The sequence below is a fragment of the Lepus europaeus genome, chromosome 19 (assembly GCF_033115175.1).
Source record: "Lepus europaeus isolate LE1 chromosome 19, mLepTim1.pri, whole genome shotgun sequence".
Classification (NCBI taxonomy): Eukaryota; Metazoa; Chordata; class Mammalia; order Lagomorpha; family Leporidae; genus Lepus; species Lepus europaeus.
In genome coordinates, this window is record NC_084845.1 from 44,524,378 (window position 1) to 44,542,030 (window position 17,653).

Below are 17,653 nucleotides of genomic sequence, written 5' to 3' on the forward strand. Positions count from 1 at the left end.
GAAAAGGAATAACCATACGGTGTGCACGGATCTAGACTGGATTCTGGTTCAAAAATAAGAGAAAAAGAGGAAGGAAACAAGGAAGGGAGGAAGGGAGGAAGGAAGCAGGGAGAGAGGCAAGGAGGGAGGGAGACATAGCCAGGCTCCTGGGCGCTGAGCCTTTTCGAGCTTCTGAGCCGCCCCCGTGTCCCCACCCGTCAAATGGGCCATAAGAACCACTGCCGGGCTGAGGGCCTGAGTTAAGCACCGGCAGCCCTCGCTGCGGTGCTGGTGGGGGGTGAGTGTGAGCTCAGATCCATCCTCCCTTGACCCAGGAGGAAGCAATGTCTTGGGGAGATGGGGGAGCGGCCCCAGGCCACTGAAGAGCCAGTGCCAGAGCCTGGGGGGCCGGACCTCACCCTCACTATGCTCCTCCGAAGGGCAGTCCAGGCTAGAGAGGGCTCCCTACTCCCTCCCTTTCTGAGGCCTCCCAGGCCCCGCCCCGGCTCCTCCTGCTCCCCCTCCCTCCTCTCCTGCCCACATCCCCCTCCCCCTCCCCCTTTTCCTCCTTTCCTCTTCACCCTTCTTCCTCCTCCTCCTGCCCCTCCCCCCGCCACAGGACCAGGGCAGAAGGAGCCTGGACCCCAGTGTTCCTGATCCTTGGCCCTCTCTGGGCCTCAGTTTCCCCAGCTATAAAACGAAGCACCTGGTGTGAGTGGACCCAGGCACACATCTGCCTGTTTGTCCCACTCCTCAGGCAGCTCAGCTGTGCGTGGGTGGGGGTGACTACAGAGCGAGCGACAGTCCCCTGGCCCTGGTAGCTCTGGCCTCCCTGCCCAGCCCTGCCTGGCCCAGCTGGCCTGGTGGCCTGGGACACTGGCACACTGACAGACTGGCTTTCTCTCTGGCTGGCAGCCCAAAGACACCTAGCCCAGTGCAGTTGGCGCCTGGCTCCTCTTCTGGAGTCTTGGGGACTGTTGCCACCGCCCTCAGACAACACCGTGCTGCCCCCCCCACCCCGACCCCCTGACACCTGCCTGCAGTGGGGACAGGCTGGGGGGAAGCCTGCCTGGCCTGGGGGTGCAGTCTTGCAAGGTCAGATCTGGGAGCTCCCTCTCCGGCTCCCTCCTAGAACAGATAGAGAACAGAGGCCACAGCAGCTCCACTACCGGGTTCGGGAGGAGCTAGGAGGCATAGGTTCCCCGGGATGGCTGGCATACAGGCTGGGGATGGGGGGACACGGTTAGGAGACCGGAGTCCATGCACAAAGCAGGAGTGGCAGGAGGCTGGGTTTTCTGCTCTGTCCTCAGCTATCGTCCTGCTGTGCTGTGTGCTCTTCTCTGTGACCTGGGGTGACCCCTCCCCCTCTGGGGGCCCTACTTTCCCCATTTGTCCCAGGGAGCAGGGCCTGCGATCCTGAAGCCTGGCTTCTAACAGGGCATCCCGGTACCCCCACCCTGGGGTGCCCCTTCCTGCCTAGTGCGGATCCTCCGCAACCCTGGGCTTAGCAAAGGGACCCTCCTCCTCCTCTCTCAGCTGCGCACTGAGCCTCTGCTGTGCCCCAGATGTGGGAGATCCTCCATGAGCAGAGTCCCCAGGAGCTCACAGTCAGGGGTTGGGGTGAGGGCCCCGGGGCCAGGGCCCATCAGCTCCTCACTGTCCCTCCGCCCTGCTGTCTTTGTTTATTGTCTGCTTAGGAGCTGGGGCCCCCAGCTGGATCCTAGGGCGTGTGTCAGCGCTGGCAGGGAGGTGGCCTGTGCAGTGTGGAGGAGGCTCCTTGAACCCTGGGCCATCCTCCCAGGACCTTAAGTGGCTGAGCTGCCGGCCAGGGACCCCTGCGGCAGCCCCTCTGGGAACAGCGGGAACAGCGGAGCCAGCTCGGTTCCCTGGCAACATCCAGGGAAGAATCCGCGCTGCTCACTGGCTCCCTTCCGCCCCCCTCCCTCCCGCCTGCCTGTGGGGGCCGGAGGCGGAGGCGGAGGCGGCGCAGTCCCATTATAAAAAGCGACAGAGCGCAGGCAGGCAGCGGCTGCAGCGGCAGGCGGGCAAGGGGACAGCTGGAGCCCCGACGCGTGGCCTGAGCCCAGACCCTCGGCCATTCTCCACCATGGCTCCCATCGCTCCCCAGTGGCTGCTGCGTTTGGCTGCTTTCTGCCCATTGATGGTCCCGCTAGCTGGTGAGTGGGGCAGGGCCTCGGGTAGAGCAGGGTGGGGGAGCCTCAGACTCTCTTCTGCCCCTGGGGACCCCCATACCCTGCCTGAGAAAGGCACAAAGCACTGTGAGGGAGGGGGCTTGGTCCCTCCCCTGCTCTGGACGCAGGAAGTCTCCAGTGACTCCTCCGCCGTGCACAGGGAGCCAGGAAACTTCAGTATGGCAGCAGGCAGAGGGGCTGTGGGTGGTCAGGGTGCCAGGTATGGGTGTGCAAGGAGGATGGAGCTGGGGGATGATGGGGTGTTGGGGAGGGAAAGGGCCCAGCTGGCATCGGGCTGTGTCTCCCTACCCAGGGTTAATGTGTAACCCGCAGCCCTGGCCCCGTGCCCAGCCAAGGTTGGGACTTTCTCCTGGCTCTGTGGTAAAGCCCAAGACTAGTGAAGGTCAAGGTCATCGCAGCTCACGGTCAGGGCTCCTTGCTGCTGTGTGGGTCTGTAGCCCCATCGCTGTGCCTGTGCCTGTGCCTGCCCCATCACATGCTGCTCCTCCCCTGCGGTCACTCACAGCTGGAGCCCCGGACTGATAGGGCAAGGTGTGTCCATCTGTCCTACTTAGCCTGGGCAAGGTGGAAGCCCAAGCAGGCTGAGCCGCGGGCCCCAGGCTACAGGGCTGCGGATTGGCTGTAGAAGGGGGCACGGACTCCGCAGACCACCTCTGGGGCCACCTGGCCTCGGTCTGCCCGCTGGAGGCAGCCCCTTCCTCTCTGAGTCCTGGGGGCCACCTGGCAGGCTGGTGCTCAGAGAAGGTGGGACTCGGCCTTAGGGCACACAGCAAGGCTGAGAGCACGAGAACCAGACCCAAGCCGTCAGAGCATCTCCATGGCACAGACTCGGCAGGGGGCAGGGAGCAGAGGGTGAGTGGGTGGGTAAGTGGGGGTGGGCTGGGTGCTGGAGGCTCCTTGCCTGTGGTCTTGGGCTGTGAGGCCGGAGGGCATTTGGGGATAGCGAACCCTGGAAGAGGGGGAGTCAGATGGAGGTGGCTTTGCCATAGCCTCGCAGTGTGCCACTGAGCAGGGTCTTGCCTTCTCTGGTCCCGGATGCTGCACCTTTAAATACAGTGGTTGCCTCCCTGGGTGTGTGTGTGTGTGTGTATGTGTGCATGCGCATGTCCACCAGGGCATTTTGGAAGAGAGAGGAGGAAGAGGGTCCCTTTGCTAAGCCCAGGGGTGTGGAGGATCTGCACTAGGCAGGGTGGGGGTGCCCTGGTTAGCAGCCCAGGCTTCAGGACCTCAGGCCCTGCCGCAGCACTGGTTGTTGACTTGTCTGGGAGCTGCTGGGCCCCAGCTCAACCGTTCTGAGCCTCGGCAGCTCGGCTCCTCCTCCTTGAAGAGGAGCCCCTGCAGAGGCCCGGCGGGAGGTGGGTGGGGGGCTTCGGGGCAGCTGCGTCACTTCGTCACTTCGCACATGTGGGTTTGTGGGGCTGTGGGGCGGCTCCTCCTGCGCTTTATATAACAAACCTGCAAATGCAAGTCGGAGCCGTGACGCACTCACTCCCACTCAAGTCCCGACAAGAAAGACGGAATCTCTGTTTGAGGCTGCTGTAGTCTGCCCCCTGCCTAGCGATGGGGGCGGCCGGGGAAGGCAGGGGAGGCCGCAGATTCAGGTCTCTGTCAAGTTGAAATAGAATTCCTCTGTCAGTCAGCGCCTAACATGGGCCAAGCATGCTTTCCAGCGCTGGGGCCACAGCAGAGGATAAGGCAGCAGAAGACCCCAGCCCGAACCCCAGAACTGGAGTTCTGCTGGAGGAGACGGACAGTGCACACAGGACATCAGTGAATGGGAGGGAAAAGCACAGCGGTCGGAGCTGGGGGCAGGTGTTTGGGCAGTGATGGAGAGGCCGCTTGGGGTGCACACATCCCATTACCCTGAGTTTGAGTGACAGCTCCACTGGATTCCAGCTCCCTGCTAATGGGCGCTTGGGGAGGCAGCAGGCGATGGCTCAAGTACTTGGGTCCCTGCCATCCACATGGGGGACCCAGCTGGAGTTCCTGGCTCCAGCTTCAGCCTGGCCCAGCCCCTTGTTTGTCTCTGTCTCCCTCGCTCCCTCTCTCCCCCCCACTGGGGGAGGGGAGGTGCTGACATTTTAGGGGGGGGCAGCCTCACTGGGAAGGAGGCGTTGCGGGGATCCGAGGGGTCTGGCTGTCTCTGGGACGGTGGTCCTCATTCCTCATGGGTGACGGTGCCCCCGGGGACAGGTGGCAGCTTCTGGAGATGTTACTTTGTCTTGCATTTTTCAAAAGTGAACCAAACATTTCAATCGTGGAAGAGATATAATCTCCCACTTGGAATGACCATGAAAACTTGCAGCTGGCGAATGGCAGGCCGTGATGCCATACGCAGATAACCCGTCTTTAAGCCGTGCCATGGCTCTTCCTGCTCTGAGACCCGGGGACACCAAACCCAGTGCTTCCCCCTCCCTGTTTACAAACCGTTGAGGACAGACAACCCTCATCTCCCTGTTTCCAGAAACCACCACTGCCCACGCAGCCTCAGCCACTGCCACCCCGCCCTGGGGTGGGGTCTCATGTTTGCTGTCCAGGGCCCGGCTAAGCGCTCCCCTTCCCTGCCTGGGCCTCAGCACCTCAGCACCCACCATGTCCCCTCCCTCTGGGGCCTTGTCCCCCAGAGGCTCCCGCCTGCCCGCCCGCAGCCATTCCTGCACAGACCATGCATTTGCTGGTGGCACCAAGGCAGAAGCCCCTCCCTCCTGGCTGTGGCGGTCCCTTCTATCTGACCATGGCCTTGGCTCACCTGAGGGTCCGGACAGGCACCTGCCCACTGCACCGCTACCCTCTGGGATTTCAGTATTGTTTTCCTCCAACCCCTGCAGCCTCCCTTTGTAGCTGCTTTCTCAAATGGCCACTTCCCCAGGACGCCAAGGGCTGGGCCCTCCTGACACCACCGCACACACACACACATGCCAGGTTTCAACCAACACCTCCATGCTACCCCCAGCTTCTGGGAGAGGCCTCCTGGCTTAGACCCGCCTCTCTTTCCAGAAGCACCCCATGTGTCTTGGTCATTTCTGTCCCCTCACCTCACATGCACAAACCCCACTGGGTCCTCTCTGCCTGCCACCGTCACCACTGCCACCTTCATGCTCCCCAGTCACACCTGTCGTCTGTGGAGCTGCCTCCAGGTGGCAGGAGCCCAGCCTTCTGGGGGTCAGTGGATGCCCCTCCCAATCACGCATGCGCCAAGGCAGAACAGAGCTGGCCCACAGACTAGAGCTCCGAACTACCTGCTCCACGTGAGAGCCCGCACGAGGGCCCCGTTGTGGCTGAGTTTCCCCTCCGTCTGGGTCCTTTTCTGAGACTGAAGGGAGGCAGCCCGCGAGGGCAAGTGGGGAGGCCATTCTGCGTCTCCCTCCGCCTAAGCTGTCTTCTTAGAAGAGGACAGCCAGGGGGCTCGAGGCACCGCTGCCACGGTCATTTCTGGCTGGTGACAGGTGACAGGCAGGGCGGTCCTCTGAGAGCCTGCCAGGGCAGTTGTATTGGATGCACCGGTGGCAGGGAGCGGAGCTTGGAGCACACGGGAGGGGAGACTTAGGAGGAGAAGCAAAAAGAGCGCCCTGTGGGTAGGAAGGGAAGCGCTGGAAGGAATGAGGGTCTCTGAAGTGCATCAGAATGGGAGATCGCGCGTGACCGGGGCCCCGGAAGAGCCAGCCAGCATAGGAACATGGGTCTTCCCAGAAGTGGGGATGGAAGAAATGGCTCAGAATCTGAATGGGAGTTCTGAAGTCAGCCGGGGAGTGGGAGAACATGGCTCTTCCTCCCAGGGGGCCCGGAGACTTCCCGTCCGTCAGGAACGGCAGGTCCGTCCCTGAACCACACGTGCCAGATTCAGCACGAGGACCTTGACCCCAAGTGCTGCCTGCTTCTGAAAGAAATGGTGGGGACCGCCCAGAGCAGGAGCGGGGGGGGGGGGGCAGAAGTGCGCCAGGCGAGCCGTGTCCCCAGCAGAAGCCCCCAGCCGTGCGCAGTTCTGGTTGTCACTAATGTCTCTGGTTGTCACTAATGTCTCCAGTTGTTGGTTTGGGGGTGCTGCTGGCATCTAAGGTGGACAGGCCAGGGTGCTGCTAAGGACGGCGCAGGACGGTCCTCCACAGGGAGTGTCTCTCGTCCTAAAGTCCTGCTCCAGACTTGATATTTTGAAAAGATTTGTTTGAAAGGCAAAGTAACTGAAAGAGAGGGAGAGACAGAGAGCGAGAGCTCTTCCATCTGCTGGTTCACTCCCCAGATGGTACAATGGCCTGGAGCCTGGAACTCCATCCAGGTTTCCCATGTGGGTGGCCGGGGCTCAAGCACTTGGGCCATCTTCCTCTGCTTCCCCTGGCACATTGGCAGGGAGCTGTATGGGAAGTGGAGCAGCCAAGACTTGAACTGGAGCCCATATGGGATGCCAGCGCTGCAGACGGCAGCTTTACCCCTGCACCAGAACTCCTGCCCCAGCTCTAGACTTGAAAGGATGTTTGCCCTCACAGTTGCCCTGGGAAGCAGCTATGATCATGTCCACTTTACAGGTAAGGGGACTGAGACTCACTCAGGGCAGAGAGGAGCAATGGCTCTCTTCATAGTCCCCGAGGCCCAGTCTGAAGGGCACCTCCTCCAAGAAGCCTCCTTTGATCACTTGCAGTTGGAAGTCTCTCCCTTGTATTGGGGGCATGTCCTGGGATGGGGAGCAGCTACTAAAGCAGCCTAGAAGAGTGGGTGTCTAGGAGCCAAGTGGGCAAATTATTTAGCCTCTCTGATTCGCATCTTTTGCATCTATAAAGTGGTAGTAGCAAACCATTTTTTTAAAGATTTATTTTATTTATTTCAAAGACAGTTACAGAAAGCAGTAGAGACAGAGAGAGAGGTCTTCTATCCTCTGGTTCACTCCCCAGATGGCCACAACAACTGGAGCTGCACCGATCCGAAGCTAGGAGCCAGGAGCTTCTTCCAGGTCTCCCACGTGGCTACAAGGGCCCAAGGACTTGGGCCATCTTCCACTGCTTTCCCAGGCCATAGCAGAGAGCTGGATCGGAAGAGGAGCAGCCGGGACTAGAACCAGTGCCCATATGGGATGCCGGCACTTCAGGCCAGGGTGTTAACCTGCTGAGCCACAGTGTTGGTCCTGTAACAAACCTTATCTTTGAATGGATGCTAGGAAATGTTTTTTATATTTTTATTTATTTATTTGAAAGGCAGACAGAGAGGGAGAGACATACAGACAGGCTTCTCACCTACTGATTCACTTCCCAAATATCTACAACAGCCAGGGTGGAGCAGGCCAAAGTCAGGAGCCAGGAACCCAGCTTGGGTGTCCTGCATGGGTGCCAGGGGCCTATACATTTGAGCCACACCTGCTGCTTCCCAGGGTGCACATTAGTAGGAAACTGGAGTTAGGAGCAGAGCAAGGACTCACACCCAGGCACTGCGATATGGGACCTGGGGTCCCGAGTGGAATCCTAACCACTGCACCAAGTGCCTGCCCTAGATGCCATGAACTGGTGGAAGCAGGTGTGAAAGTGCTGAACGTGACATAGGGTGGGTGCTCAACTGAAAAAAGCCCTGCTGCTTTGGGGGTGTTTTCAGGCTGGGAGTCCTCTGAGGGCGTGGGGCCTGGAAACGGGGTGGACTCAGCATTTTTTGGTTGAATGAATGAATATGAGGATCTGACAGCGTGTATTGGGATTGAGGTGTTCTTCATAAGTGAGGCACCAGCACCTGTGGGAGAAAGAGTTCAAGGTTAAGAACAGAGGGCCTCAAGTCCTTGGGCCCGGCACCCGCATGGGAGACCAGGAGGAACGCCTGGCTCCTGGCTTCGGATTGGCACAGCACGCTGGCCATAGCGGCCATTTGGGGGGTGAACCAACGGAAGGAAGACCTTTCTCTCTGTCTCTCTCTCTCACTGTCCACTCTGCCTGTCAAAAAAAAAAAAAAAAAAAAAAGAACAGAGGGCCTGGGTCTTCACCTACTCTCAGAAATGTTTCAAGCAAGTGTTGACTGACTAGGAAGTGGATGGGTGGGTGGGTGCGTGCATGACGGCTGAGAGGAAGGGGGTGGAGGATGGACAGGCGCAGGTGGGAGAGTGGGGGGTGGGTGGTTAGGGAACGAGTAGGGGATGAGTAGGAGGTAGACAGGTGGGTGGGAGGAGACTGACAAGAGGGAGTAGCAGGTGGAGAGATGGGTGGGTAGGTGGGTGGATACCTACCGGCTGCTGAGTAGATGGAGACTTCGTGTCATCCTGGGATTATTGATGGGGTAGCCACCTCGTGCTTGATGCTGGCAAACACCGCGACACCAAGACAGATGAGCTCCCCGGTGTCCTGACACTGGTGACAGAGAACAGATGACCGGCTGGCGGGAGGCATCAGCTCCGTTTACAGAAAGCTGCAGTGCTGAGATGGGAAAGGCCTCCCCTAGGGTAGCTACGCAGCCTTCCTGGCAGAACCACGAACTTGAACCTGGCCAAGAGCCGGCCTTCTGGCAGAGATGGGGACTTTGGGGCTGGGTGATCTTGTGGCTCTTTACGGCCCTGCAGGAGAGCAGTGGCCTTCCCCCTCCCTCTCTGCGCAGCCTCGTGTGCCTCCTCCTGTCTCGGGTCACACACAGGCACCACTGGGGCTTCCCCAGGAAGGCACCTGCCTGGCCTGTGCAGGGGACTGCCGCTGGCTGCCCCCCCACATCCCGCAGGGTCTGGGGAAGCTGCTGCTGAGTCATTCCGAGGCTCCGCTGGGGAGGAAGGAGGGCCACCAGTTGGCCGGGGACTTTCATATCCTGCTTCCTCCCAGATGAAGGGAAGCCCCGGGGCTCCGGGAGCCCCCCGATAGCCCAGCCCAGGCCTGCAGGCCCTAACCCACCCTTGCCACAGAGGGTGAGCTGAGGCTGGGGGAAGCGGTGGAGAGAGGAGGCAGCAACTTCTAGAAAACCCAAGGGTGTGTGGCTGGGAAGGTGGAGCAGGTTGGTGGAACCCAGGTCCTGGCTGGGGCCACCCAGGTCCTGGCTGGAGCCTCCCAGGCCCTGAAGCGCCAGCTACGATCAGCTTGCTTTCCTTGCTTTCCTGACGGCTGCCCTACAAGTCCTGGCCTCCAGGGTCTTGCTGCGTCTGCACTTAACCTTGACCCAGATCAGAAACTCGAGCTCTTCCTTTTTTTAACCCAACATCCCCTGAGCTTACACCTAGCACACAAAAAATCTGGGCATTTTAGGAAGAGGGGAAGGCAGAAATGCAATGCTCACCACCTTGGGCATTTATACTGAATGCTTGGGCTGAGCTGCCCCATCCGGGCCTGGGGTTTCTCTGGCTGTGCGTGGTCCCCAGCCATCTGCATGCCCTTGCTGGCCCGTCCCACCCCCTCCCTCTGCTTGCCCCCCATCTCCGCCCCTCCTCCTTCTCCTCGGAGGCACCCTCGGCTCTTGGGCAGGATGACTCAGGCCCTCGCAGCAGCCTTGGCTCCTAAGGGGCCATCCCTTCAGCAGCCCCGCCTTCCCCAGGAGCCGGGTGTGCTCACATGTTTCAACAAGTTTCTAATGTGCAGCATGGACCTGGTTGCATGGATGCATTCCTGTTTCTATGGTTTTATATACGGCCATTGTGTTTGTGCCTGTCATAGGCTGGGCACAGGAGCTGTGGTTGGACAGAGGTCTGGGTGTGTCTCAGAGGTCGTGGAAATCCCTGTGGATTTGGGAAGAATAGGGTGTATGGGTGTCGGGGGACGATAGCTGAGCAGGTGACTTACTGGGGTGAAGGCAGTGATGGAGGATGGGTGGGGCCAGGAACTGGGGGTGGGGGGCTGGGAGGGTGAGGAGGGCCTGGGAGGAGAGCCTGTTCCATCACTTCCTGGTTATGTGACCCTGGGCAGATCCCCAATGTCAGACTTGTCCTCCTACTTTTCCATGGACCAAGGATGGCGACTTCTCTTCAAAGATGAAACACTTCCTATGCGCCAGACCGAAAGAGCTCCGTGACTACTTACAATAGCGCTCTGAGGCCGATACTATTTTTGTCCTGATTTTACGGGTGGGGAAACTGAGGCATAGAGAAGTTTGGAGGAAGAGGATGCTGAGGCCACGGCCTTAAAGCCAGGGTGTGCAGGACCTGGGTTCTGGCTTGGGCTGTGTGGTCAGGGCAGGCTGGGGTGGGGCTGGACAGCCTGATGCCCACAGACAGCCCTGCTGACCACAGCTCTCTCTGGACACAGGACAGCACCTTGGGGTGGCAAAATGCAGCATCGTATGCAACAACATGACCCCGAAGATCCCTGTGGCTTTACTCATCGGCTATCGGTGGAACCAGGAATCTTGCGGCAAACCCGCCATCGTGTGAGTAGGGCCTCTGTGGCTGCCAGTTCCCACCCCAGCCTCAGCAGTCCCAGGCCTTCCCCACACACATGCACGCCTGCCCGCCCCAACCCGAGGCCTCGACATGCTCTCCCCTCGCTGCTGCCTGCAGTCCATCCTGCTGAACTCACTGCCGGTGCCATGTGGCTTGGGTGGTCAGTGACTTCCTGTGTGGCCCACGGTGGCTGGAGGGTGGCTGCCCCAGCTTGTGGCCTGCAGCAGCCACCAAGGGTGACTTCTCTCTGGGCAGAAGCACACTCACACAGCACGACCTACTCAATGGCAAGGTGGGCTGACAGCCGTCCAAGTGCCAACTGATCTCATATAAATCCTGGCTTCCCCTCCCACCGGCTGGGTGGCCTGGTTCCCTTATCTGTCAGATGGGTTGCAGAATGCACGGAGATTGGGGGGAGATGGTATAACCAAAGGGCTGGGCAGGGTGCCTGGGAGCAGTAGGGCTTGAAAATAGCAGAGACGGGAACCCCCAACCAGGCTTTTGAGCGGGATCAAGCTGAGCCATTTCCTGTTGGTTCTTGGGGACCATCCCCCACCATCCTGGTCACTTGCTTCTACTGGAGCCCCTAGCCCAAGACTGACTTTTGGGTGCTGGAGCAGCCTCGGCTGGAAATGGCCAGTGGCCCGTGCGGTCTGTGCGGCTGGGGAAGGCCAGCGCCTCTGCTGCCCCACTGGTTTCGGCAAGGCACAAGGCCCCAGCGTGCTCCTGTCGGACCTCTCCTCTCGCCCTGCAGGCCTCGCTCCCCACTGAATACAACTGGCTTCTGCTCGCGGGGAAGCAGAAGTGGGGAGCCCTGCAGGGTCACTGCTTCCTGTGCCCGCTGGCTTCCCAGGGCACAAGGGCTTCACCTTTCTGGAGCAGGAGTGGACATGCGGTGCAGACACCCGCAAAACGCCGAGCACGGGCCGTGGCGTGGGACAGTGGCCCCCAGCAGCTCAGAGCCGTGGCCTTGGGGGTGAGCCAGCCCCCACGCAGCTCCAGAGGGGACTCCAGATTGGAAAGGCAGTTAGGGTTCCAACAGGGCCACCATCTACAAGGCTCTAGCTGACAAGGAGCCCCTTGAGCCCAGGAGAGGAGGGTAGGGGCCGGGGGCGACAGTAGCCATGAAACCAAGGGAGAAAACAGGAGGCGGTGACATCAAGTCCCTCCCCCCATGGCGCTCACCTGTCACATGCCTGGCAGCAGAGGACGCCTCCTGGTGAGGAGGCTCACAGCCCAGGATCCTCTGCCTCAACTGTAACTCTCCAAGGGGTCTACCAGAAGTTCATGAAAAAACACGCATGGATTTGGGCAACTTTCTGTGTCCAATTAAGCCCACCTTCCATTCCGGTTTCCTGTGAACGAGCCGAAGTGCCTGTTACCTCCGTGACCCTTTGCAGCCGCTCCTGCTCCCTGGCTCTGAGCCAAGTGCTTTAACCAACTTACCTTTTTCACAGTGACACAGAAGTAAAGCCACCAACTCATCTGTTTTCTGGGACCTGCTGGTTTTAAATTCGAAAGCCTCTCACCCTGAGACCCCCCTCCAGATGTTGGTGCCCCCCAGCAGCCACACGTCCCTTTCCCCACTTCTCAGTGAGGCCCCCAGGCCCTGGAGGCTGACCTGCTCCAGGCTGCCCAGCAGGGAGCTAGGGAGCAGGATCTGCAGTCGGGCCCACTTCCCCGCAGAGCAGGTGCGCAGCGCCCCGTACCATGTCAGCCTGGATTTCTGGCGTCCCGGGGGTCACTGAGTCCCTCTCTCCCTCCCTTGTAGCTTGGAGACGAAAAGGCACAAGCGCTTCTGTGCTGACCCCCAGGCGCCATGGGTCCAAGAGGCTATGAAACACCTTGACCGCCAGGCTGTTGCTCGGACCCCACACAGCGGCACATTCGAGAAGCAGATCGGCGCGGTGAAGCCCGGCGCCAGCACGGTGAAGCCAGGGACCACGGCAGCTCCCAGCGGGATGCCCGAGCCTGCGGTCTCAGAGCCCAGAGCCACGGGGGACAGCAGGAGCCCCGAGCCGACTCCTGCTCCCAAGGAGGCACAGACGACCCTGGGGACCTCCCCAGCGCTGCCCGCTGGGGTGCCTAGCTCCTCGGGGAGTGGCTCCCTTGTCACTCAGAAGCCTCAGGATGGAAGGCCCCCAGCGGGGCCCACGGGTCCTGAGTTTGTCGACATGGCCCCTGTCTCTACCGTCGGCTCTTGGCAGACTTCTACACACCAGCACGGGGCCACCGAGTCCCCCTCTGCGGAGACTCCCTCCACGGAGCACCCCTCCACTCGGGCCCTCACCACCTCATACCCAGCCCCAGAAGAGAACCTTGGGTCTGAAAGCCAATCTCCAGGGGCCCCTGCACTGAGCCCCAGGCCAGGGGACCCTCAAAGTACCTGGGAGACAGTGCCCATGGTCACTCACACGGGTGCCTTCCAGGACGGGGGTGCTGGCAGCATGGCCTACGCTTCTGTGGTCCCTGGCTCCTCTGAAGGGACCCCCAGCAGGGAGCCTGCGGCCTCAGGCAGCTGGACCCCCAAGGCCGAGGAGCCGGTCCATGCCACTGTGGACCCCCAGAGGCTGGGTGTTCTCATCACTCCTGTCCCTGACTCCCAGGCGGCCACCCGGAGGCAGGCGGTGGGGCTGCTGGCCTTCCTCGGCCTCCTCTTCTGCCTGGGGGTGGCCATGTTCGCCTACCAGAGCCTGCAGGGCTGCCCCCGCAAGATGGCGGGGGAGATGGTGGAAGGCCTGCGCTACGTGCCCCGGAGCTGTGGCGCCAACTCCTATGTCCTGGTGCCGGTGTGAGCCGCTGCCCACCTGCCCGTGCCCATGTGTTTGGTCGAGAGCTGGCCGGGGGTCCCACCCGTCCTCCCTCACCTCTCCCACATTCCGGCCTGGGCTGGGATCATCGGAACAGGGAGGCTGGACCCTCCCTGTGTGAATTGCTCCGAGCCCAGGGTAGCCCTTGGCCATTCTTGACCTCTTAGGGGAAGCAGGGGTGGCCTCCCAACTGCCCTGAAATCTGAAGACTCCTCTGCTGCTGGCTGGTTTGAGGCTCCCTCTGACACTGTCCCAGCCCCAGTGAACAATTATTTATTGAGTGCCCAGCCCCCTCGGACCCAAGACCTCCCTCTCGGCCCTCTCGTGGGCTCCCTCCCACCCCGTTGCGTCTCCTGGTCCTGCTGCAGTTACCGGTCCCCGGCCACCTGCGGTGCTATCTCCCCGCGCCCACCTTGGGCCGAGCCCTTTCTTGCATGAGGCCAGTGCAGTGCTTCCTGGGTCTGCTCCCAGCAGAAGTGCTGCCCTCCGCGAGGCATCATGGGAAGGGGAAAGGTGACCTTAGTGTTTGCCCTCCTCCGTCTCCAGTGTGCAGTGAAGGCACCTTGGCTGTGAGGCCGAAGGCTGGGGGTCTAGTCCTGCCTCGGCCCTCGGCCCAGCAAGGGCTTCCCCTCTGCGAAAGGGAAGAGGGGGTAAGTGGCCATGGCTGTGGCCTGTGCCCGTGACGTCCCTGGCTGACCCCAAGCTCCCTTTCTGTAGACCCTGGGGCAGCGTCACAGTCTGATCAGCAGAGTCCCTGAGCAGCGTGGCTATGGCCCCTGGGACCTAGGGAATCCGCAAGGGAGGAAGTGGCGAGCCCAGGTCCTGCCTCCCTCCCCCCAGGTTGGGGCTGGGCAGGGGTGGGGTGGGGAGAGTAGCAGGAGCAAGGAGGAGGAGCCAGGCTCACACCCTGCCGCAGCCCCGCCAGAGGCAGGAGCAGGGGCGGGGACAGAGTGGGCGTGGGCAGCAGGAGGGCCCAGGGCAAAGCTATGGGCGCTTCTACACTCTGCCCTTCTACACGCTGCCCTTCTACACTCTGACTGCAGGCGGCCGGGCCCTGTCGTCCCCGGCCCCTCAGGCTCCTTCCTGCGGCCTGGGGTCCCCTCCCACCTCGGTCATCCCTGAAAACACTGCTCTGTGCACTCCAGGATCTTCTCCCCTCACCTCTGCCCCACCAAGGCAGGGCCCGGCATTTCTGGGTTGGTGTCTGTGGGCCCCATCCAGGTGGGCTTCTGGGGGGAGGGGAAGGTGTGATGACCTGAAGTCAGGGGTTCCTTCCTTGGCTGTGGGAGGGGGCCAGGCTGGCCAGCACCCCCTGACCAGTGCTCACCCCTCCGGGTCCCTGAAGGCAGCTCATCCCTCCCTCCATTGCCCCTGATAGCGACCCTTGCCCTCTCGTGGGTTGGGCTTCACCCAGTGCCAGTGACGCGCTCCCTGGCAGGTGCATGCTCCAAGAGGAAACCCCAGCCCCGCCCCGAGGGAGGAAGACCAGTTTCCCTGCCCACCTGCCCTGTGTGGGAGGCCCAGGACCTGGCTCGGGTCATTGATGGCTCTGAGGCAGATGGCAGGTCTCATGCCCTTTGTCCTGGCCTCAGGCCCCACCCCCCACCCCGTAAGGCAGCTGCTGTGGTTCCCTGGAGCCTGACATGGCCAAGGGCAACCTGGGGAGGGCGTTGGAAGGAATTGGTTGATCCTCCGGCTTTCCCAACCCTCATCACCAATGTCTGTGCCATTTTGTATTTTACTAATAAAATTTAAAAGTCTTGTGAATCAAACAAAAGGTACTTTTCCTGGGTCAGGCCCAGCCACTGGGCCTAAGCAAGGGTAGAACAAGGGAGGGGTCTGCAGACTGCCCAGGAATGCGGAGGGGTGGACCCCTGGCATGGCTCTATTCCGTTCTGCTGTGTGACTTTGGGCTGGTGCCTTCCCCTCTCTGGGCCTGTGTGACTACAGATGTGAGGCCTTTCCTAGTGGCTCCCAGCCTGAGAGGACTTGGAATCCCTCTGAAGGCCCAGCCCAAGCCACGTGAGCCACCGTGTCGGGGCCCCAGTATCACCAGCTACACTTCCCTCTTTGCTGTCTTGCCTCACCCCTGGTTCAGACAGAGGTCAAGAAGGGATTACTGTTCCCCAAGGGACTGGAGAGTTCTGAGATGTTGACCCAAGTGTGAGATTCCTGGAGGCCCCTAAGCCTTGCAGGGTCCTGGGCTGGCGTCATCAAAGCTGTGCAGCCTGGAAACTGCCCAGGGGTACCACAGGTCAAGTTCAGCCTATTGAAGTAGAATGTTCTGCGGATTCGAAGATGCACGTTTTACACACTGCAATATGCTTGGGGTTGGAATTTATTTTGCAATGAATGGCTTGTCAGAGTCTAATGGGCAGGATTTTTTTCTTGATTAGTTTGCTAAGTATCAGAATGTCTCAGCATCGTTAGCATCTTAGCTTCAAGGCCTGTCTGGTGTTTTTAAAAACGAGAGGCAACATTTTAACATCAGGAAGTTGCACAGGTAAACTTACTTTCCTGTGTTCTCTCGGGTGACTCAGAAGAGCTGAGCCTGCCGGCCACAGTCCCCCAGGGCGACAGCAAGTGGACCTCAGCAGCAGCCACCCCTGAGATAGCACAGCTAGAGTGAGAGCCCTGCACCCTCCCGTCCCCACCGCGTCCCGGCCCCTCTGCCTGCAGCAGCTGCCGTGTATCATCTCCCTAGCGATTTGAAGTTCACAGTCGCTGCAGGAATCCGCAATGGCTGCCCTGTGCCAGCGGCGAAGTCCTGGGCTTCCCTGTGCCATGAGCTGCTGTGCCCCGTGCTCCCGAACCCACTCCCCGGCTGCTTTCCCACCCATTCCCACCCCAGGAAGGAGCTTCCATGCATGCACACACACATGCCCTCACACACGTGTGCACACACACACACACACACTGGCCGCTCCCCCACTCCACCTACCAGCAAGCAGCCAAGACTTTGCAAGGAAAAGCTTTGTCCCACCCTTTGGATCCGCAGGACTGGAACAGGTTCTGGCCTGGGCTGTTTCCCAGGGATCCTTTGGTGTGTGTGTCGCTTATTTTCTCTCTCAGTTACAGCTGAAAGCATTAGCTGAAGCTGTTCCCACAACGAACGCAGACTGCGGAGGGTATAGCACTAGTTTTAGTTAATAGCCGCGATTTATTTCACGTCTTCCACGTGTCACACAGAGTATAAATACTTTCTTTTTGTTAAGTTTTTTATTTATTTATTTACTGGAAAGTCAGACTTACAGAGAAAGAGAGAGTCTTCCGTTTGCTAGTTCACTCGCCAAATGGCCACAGCAGCCTGAGCTGGGCCACGCCAAAGCCAGGAGCCTGGAACTCCATCCGGGTCTCCCACGTGGATGCAGGGACCCAAGCAGGTGGGCCATCTTCTGCTGCTTTTCCAGGTGCATTAGCAGGGAGCTGGATTGGAAGCAGAGCGGCTGGATGCTGGTATTTTAACCCATTGCGCCCCAAACCTGGTCACCGTAAATGCTTTCTGTCTGATGACCCCTTTCTTCTGGTGAGGCAAGGGGAGCTCTAATGAGCACTGTGACTTCCTCAAGTAGTAGGACCTGCTAAGGACCCAGGTCTGTCTCCAGAAGTCACACCTCCCACAATGCTTCTGAAAGAGCCAGTCTCTGATGTATTTTTAAAAGATTTATTTATTTACTTATTTGAAATGCAGAGCTACAGAGTGGCAGAGGCAGAGAGAGAGAGAGAAGTCTTTTTTTAAGATTTTATTTATTATTTATTTGAGAGGTAAAGTTACAGAGATAGAGACACACAGAGAGGTCTTCCATCCGCTGGTTCACTCCCCAGATGGCTGCAATGACCAGAGCTATGCCGATCCGAAGCCAGGAGCCAGGAGCTTCCTCCCAGGACCAAAGCACTTGGGCCATCTTCAACTGCAGAGAGCTGGATCAGAAGAGGAGCAGCCTGGACTTGAAGCGGTGCCCATATGGGATTCTGGCGCCGCAGGCAGAGGCTTAGCCAACGATGCCACGTGCCAGCCCCTCAGCCCCTGATTTTTAAAAGCACAGGCCCCTGCACCCCAAAGCAGGACCTGGGAGTCTGCTCTTTCCTCCTCCCCGACCCCGACCCCAGCCCCTTCTCCAGGAAATGTGGTGCCTTGCCTACGTGTTGGAGCCCACCGCCCCAGGTCGCAGGCTCGCATCCCACAAGGACAACAGTAGCGACTTCAGCCTTGTCATGGCTGCCCTTTGCCATCCTCCTCCGGCCGCCCTGGTGTCCTGTGTACATTCCCCACTAGGGTGAGGCCAGACAGAAAAACGCAGAAATGAATGGCTGGGAATTTCCAGCTTCAGGCT

At 60.0% G+C, this 17,653-nt stretch overlaps 1 protein-coding gene across 1 annotated transcript; it reads left to right on the forward strand.

Annotated features, from left to right (window-relative positions):
* Positions 1-2,004: 2,004 nt before the first annotated feature.
* Positions 2,005-15,078, forward strand: CX3CL1 (C-X3-C motif chemokine ligand 1). Its single transcript, XM_062176408.1, has 3 exons — positions 2,005-2,156; positions 10,376-10,496; positions 12,281-15,078. The coding sequence occupies exons 1-3, from the start codon at positions 2,087-2,089 to the stop codon at positions 13,302-13,304; spliced, it is 1,215 nt and encodes a 404-aa protein (XP_062032392.1). The 5' UTR covers positions 2,005-2,086; the 3' UTR covers positions 13,305-15,078.
* The last annotated feature ends 2,575 nt before the right edge of the window (positions 15,079-17,653 follow it).

Coding starts and splice junctions, on each gene's coding strand:
- CX3CL1 (XM_062176408.1), top strand. CDS start 2,087: ATGGCTCCCATCGCTCCCCAGTGGCTGCTGCGTTTGGCTGCTTTCTGC. Junction 2,157..10,375: donor ATTGATGGTCCCGCTAGCTG/GTGAGTGGGGCA, acceptor CTCTGGACACAG/GACAGCACCTTGGGGTGGCA. Junction 10,497..12,280: donor TGCGGCAAACCCGCCATCGT/GTGAGTAGGGCC, acceptor CCTCCCTTGTAG/CTTGGAGACGAAAAGGCACA.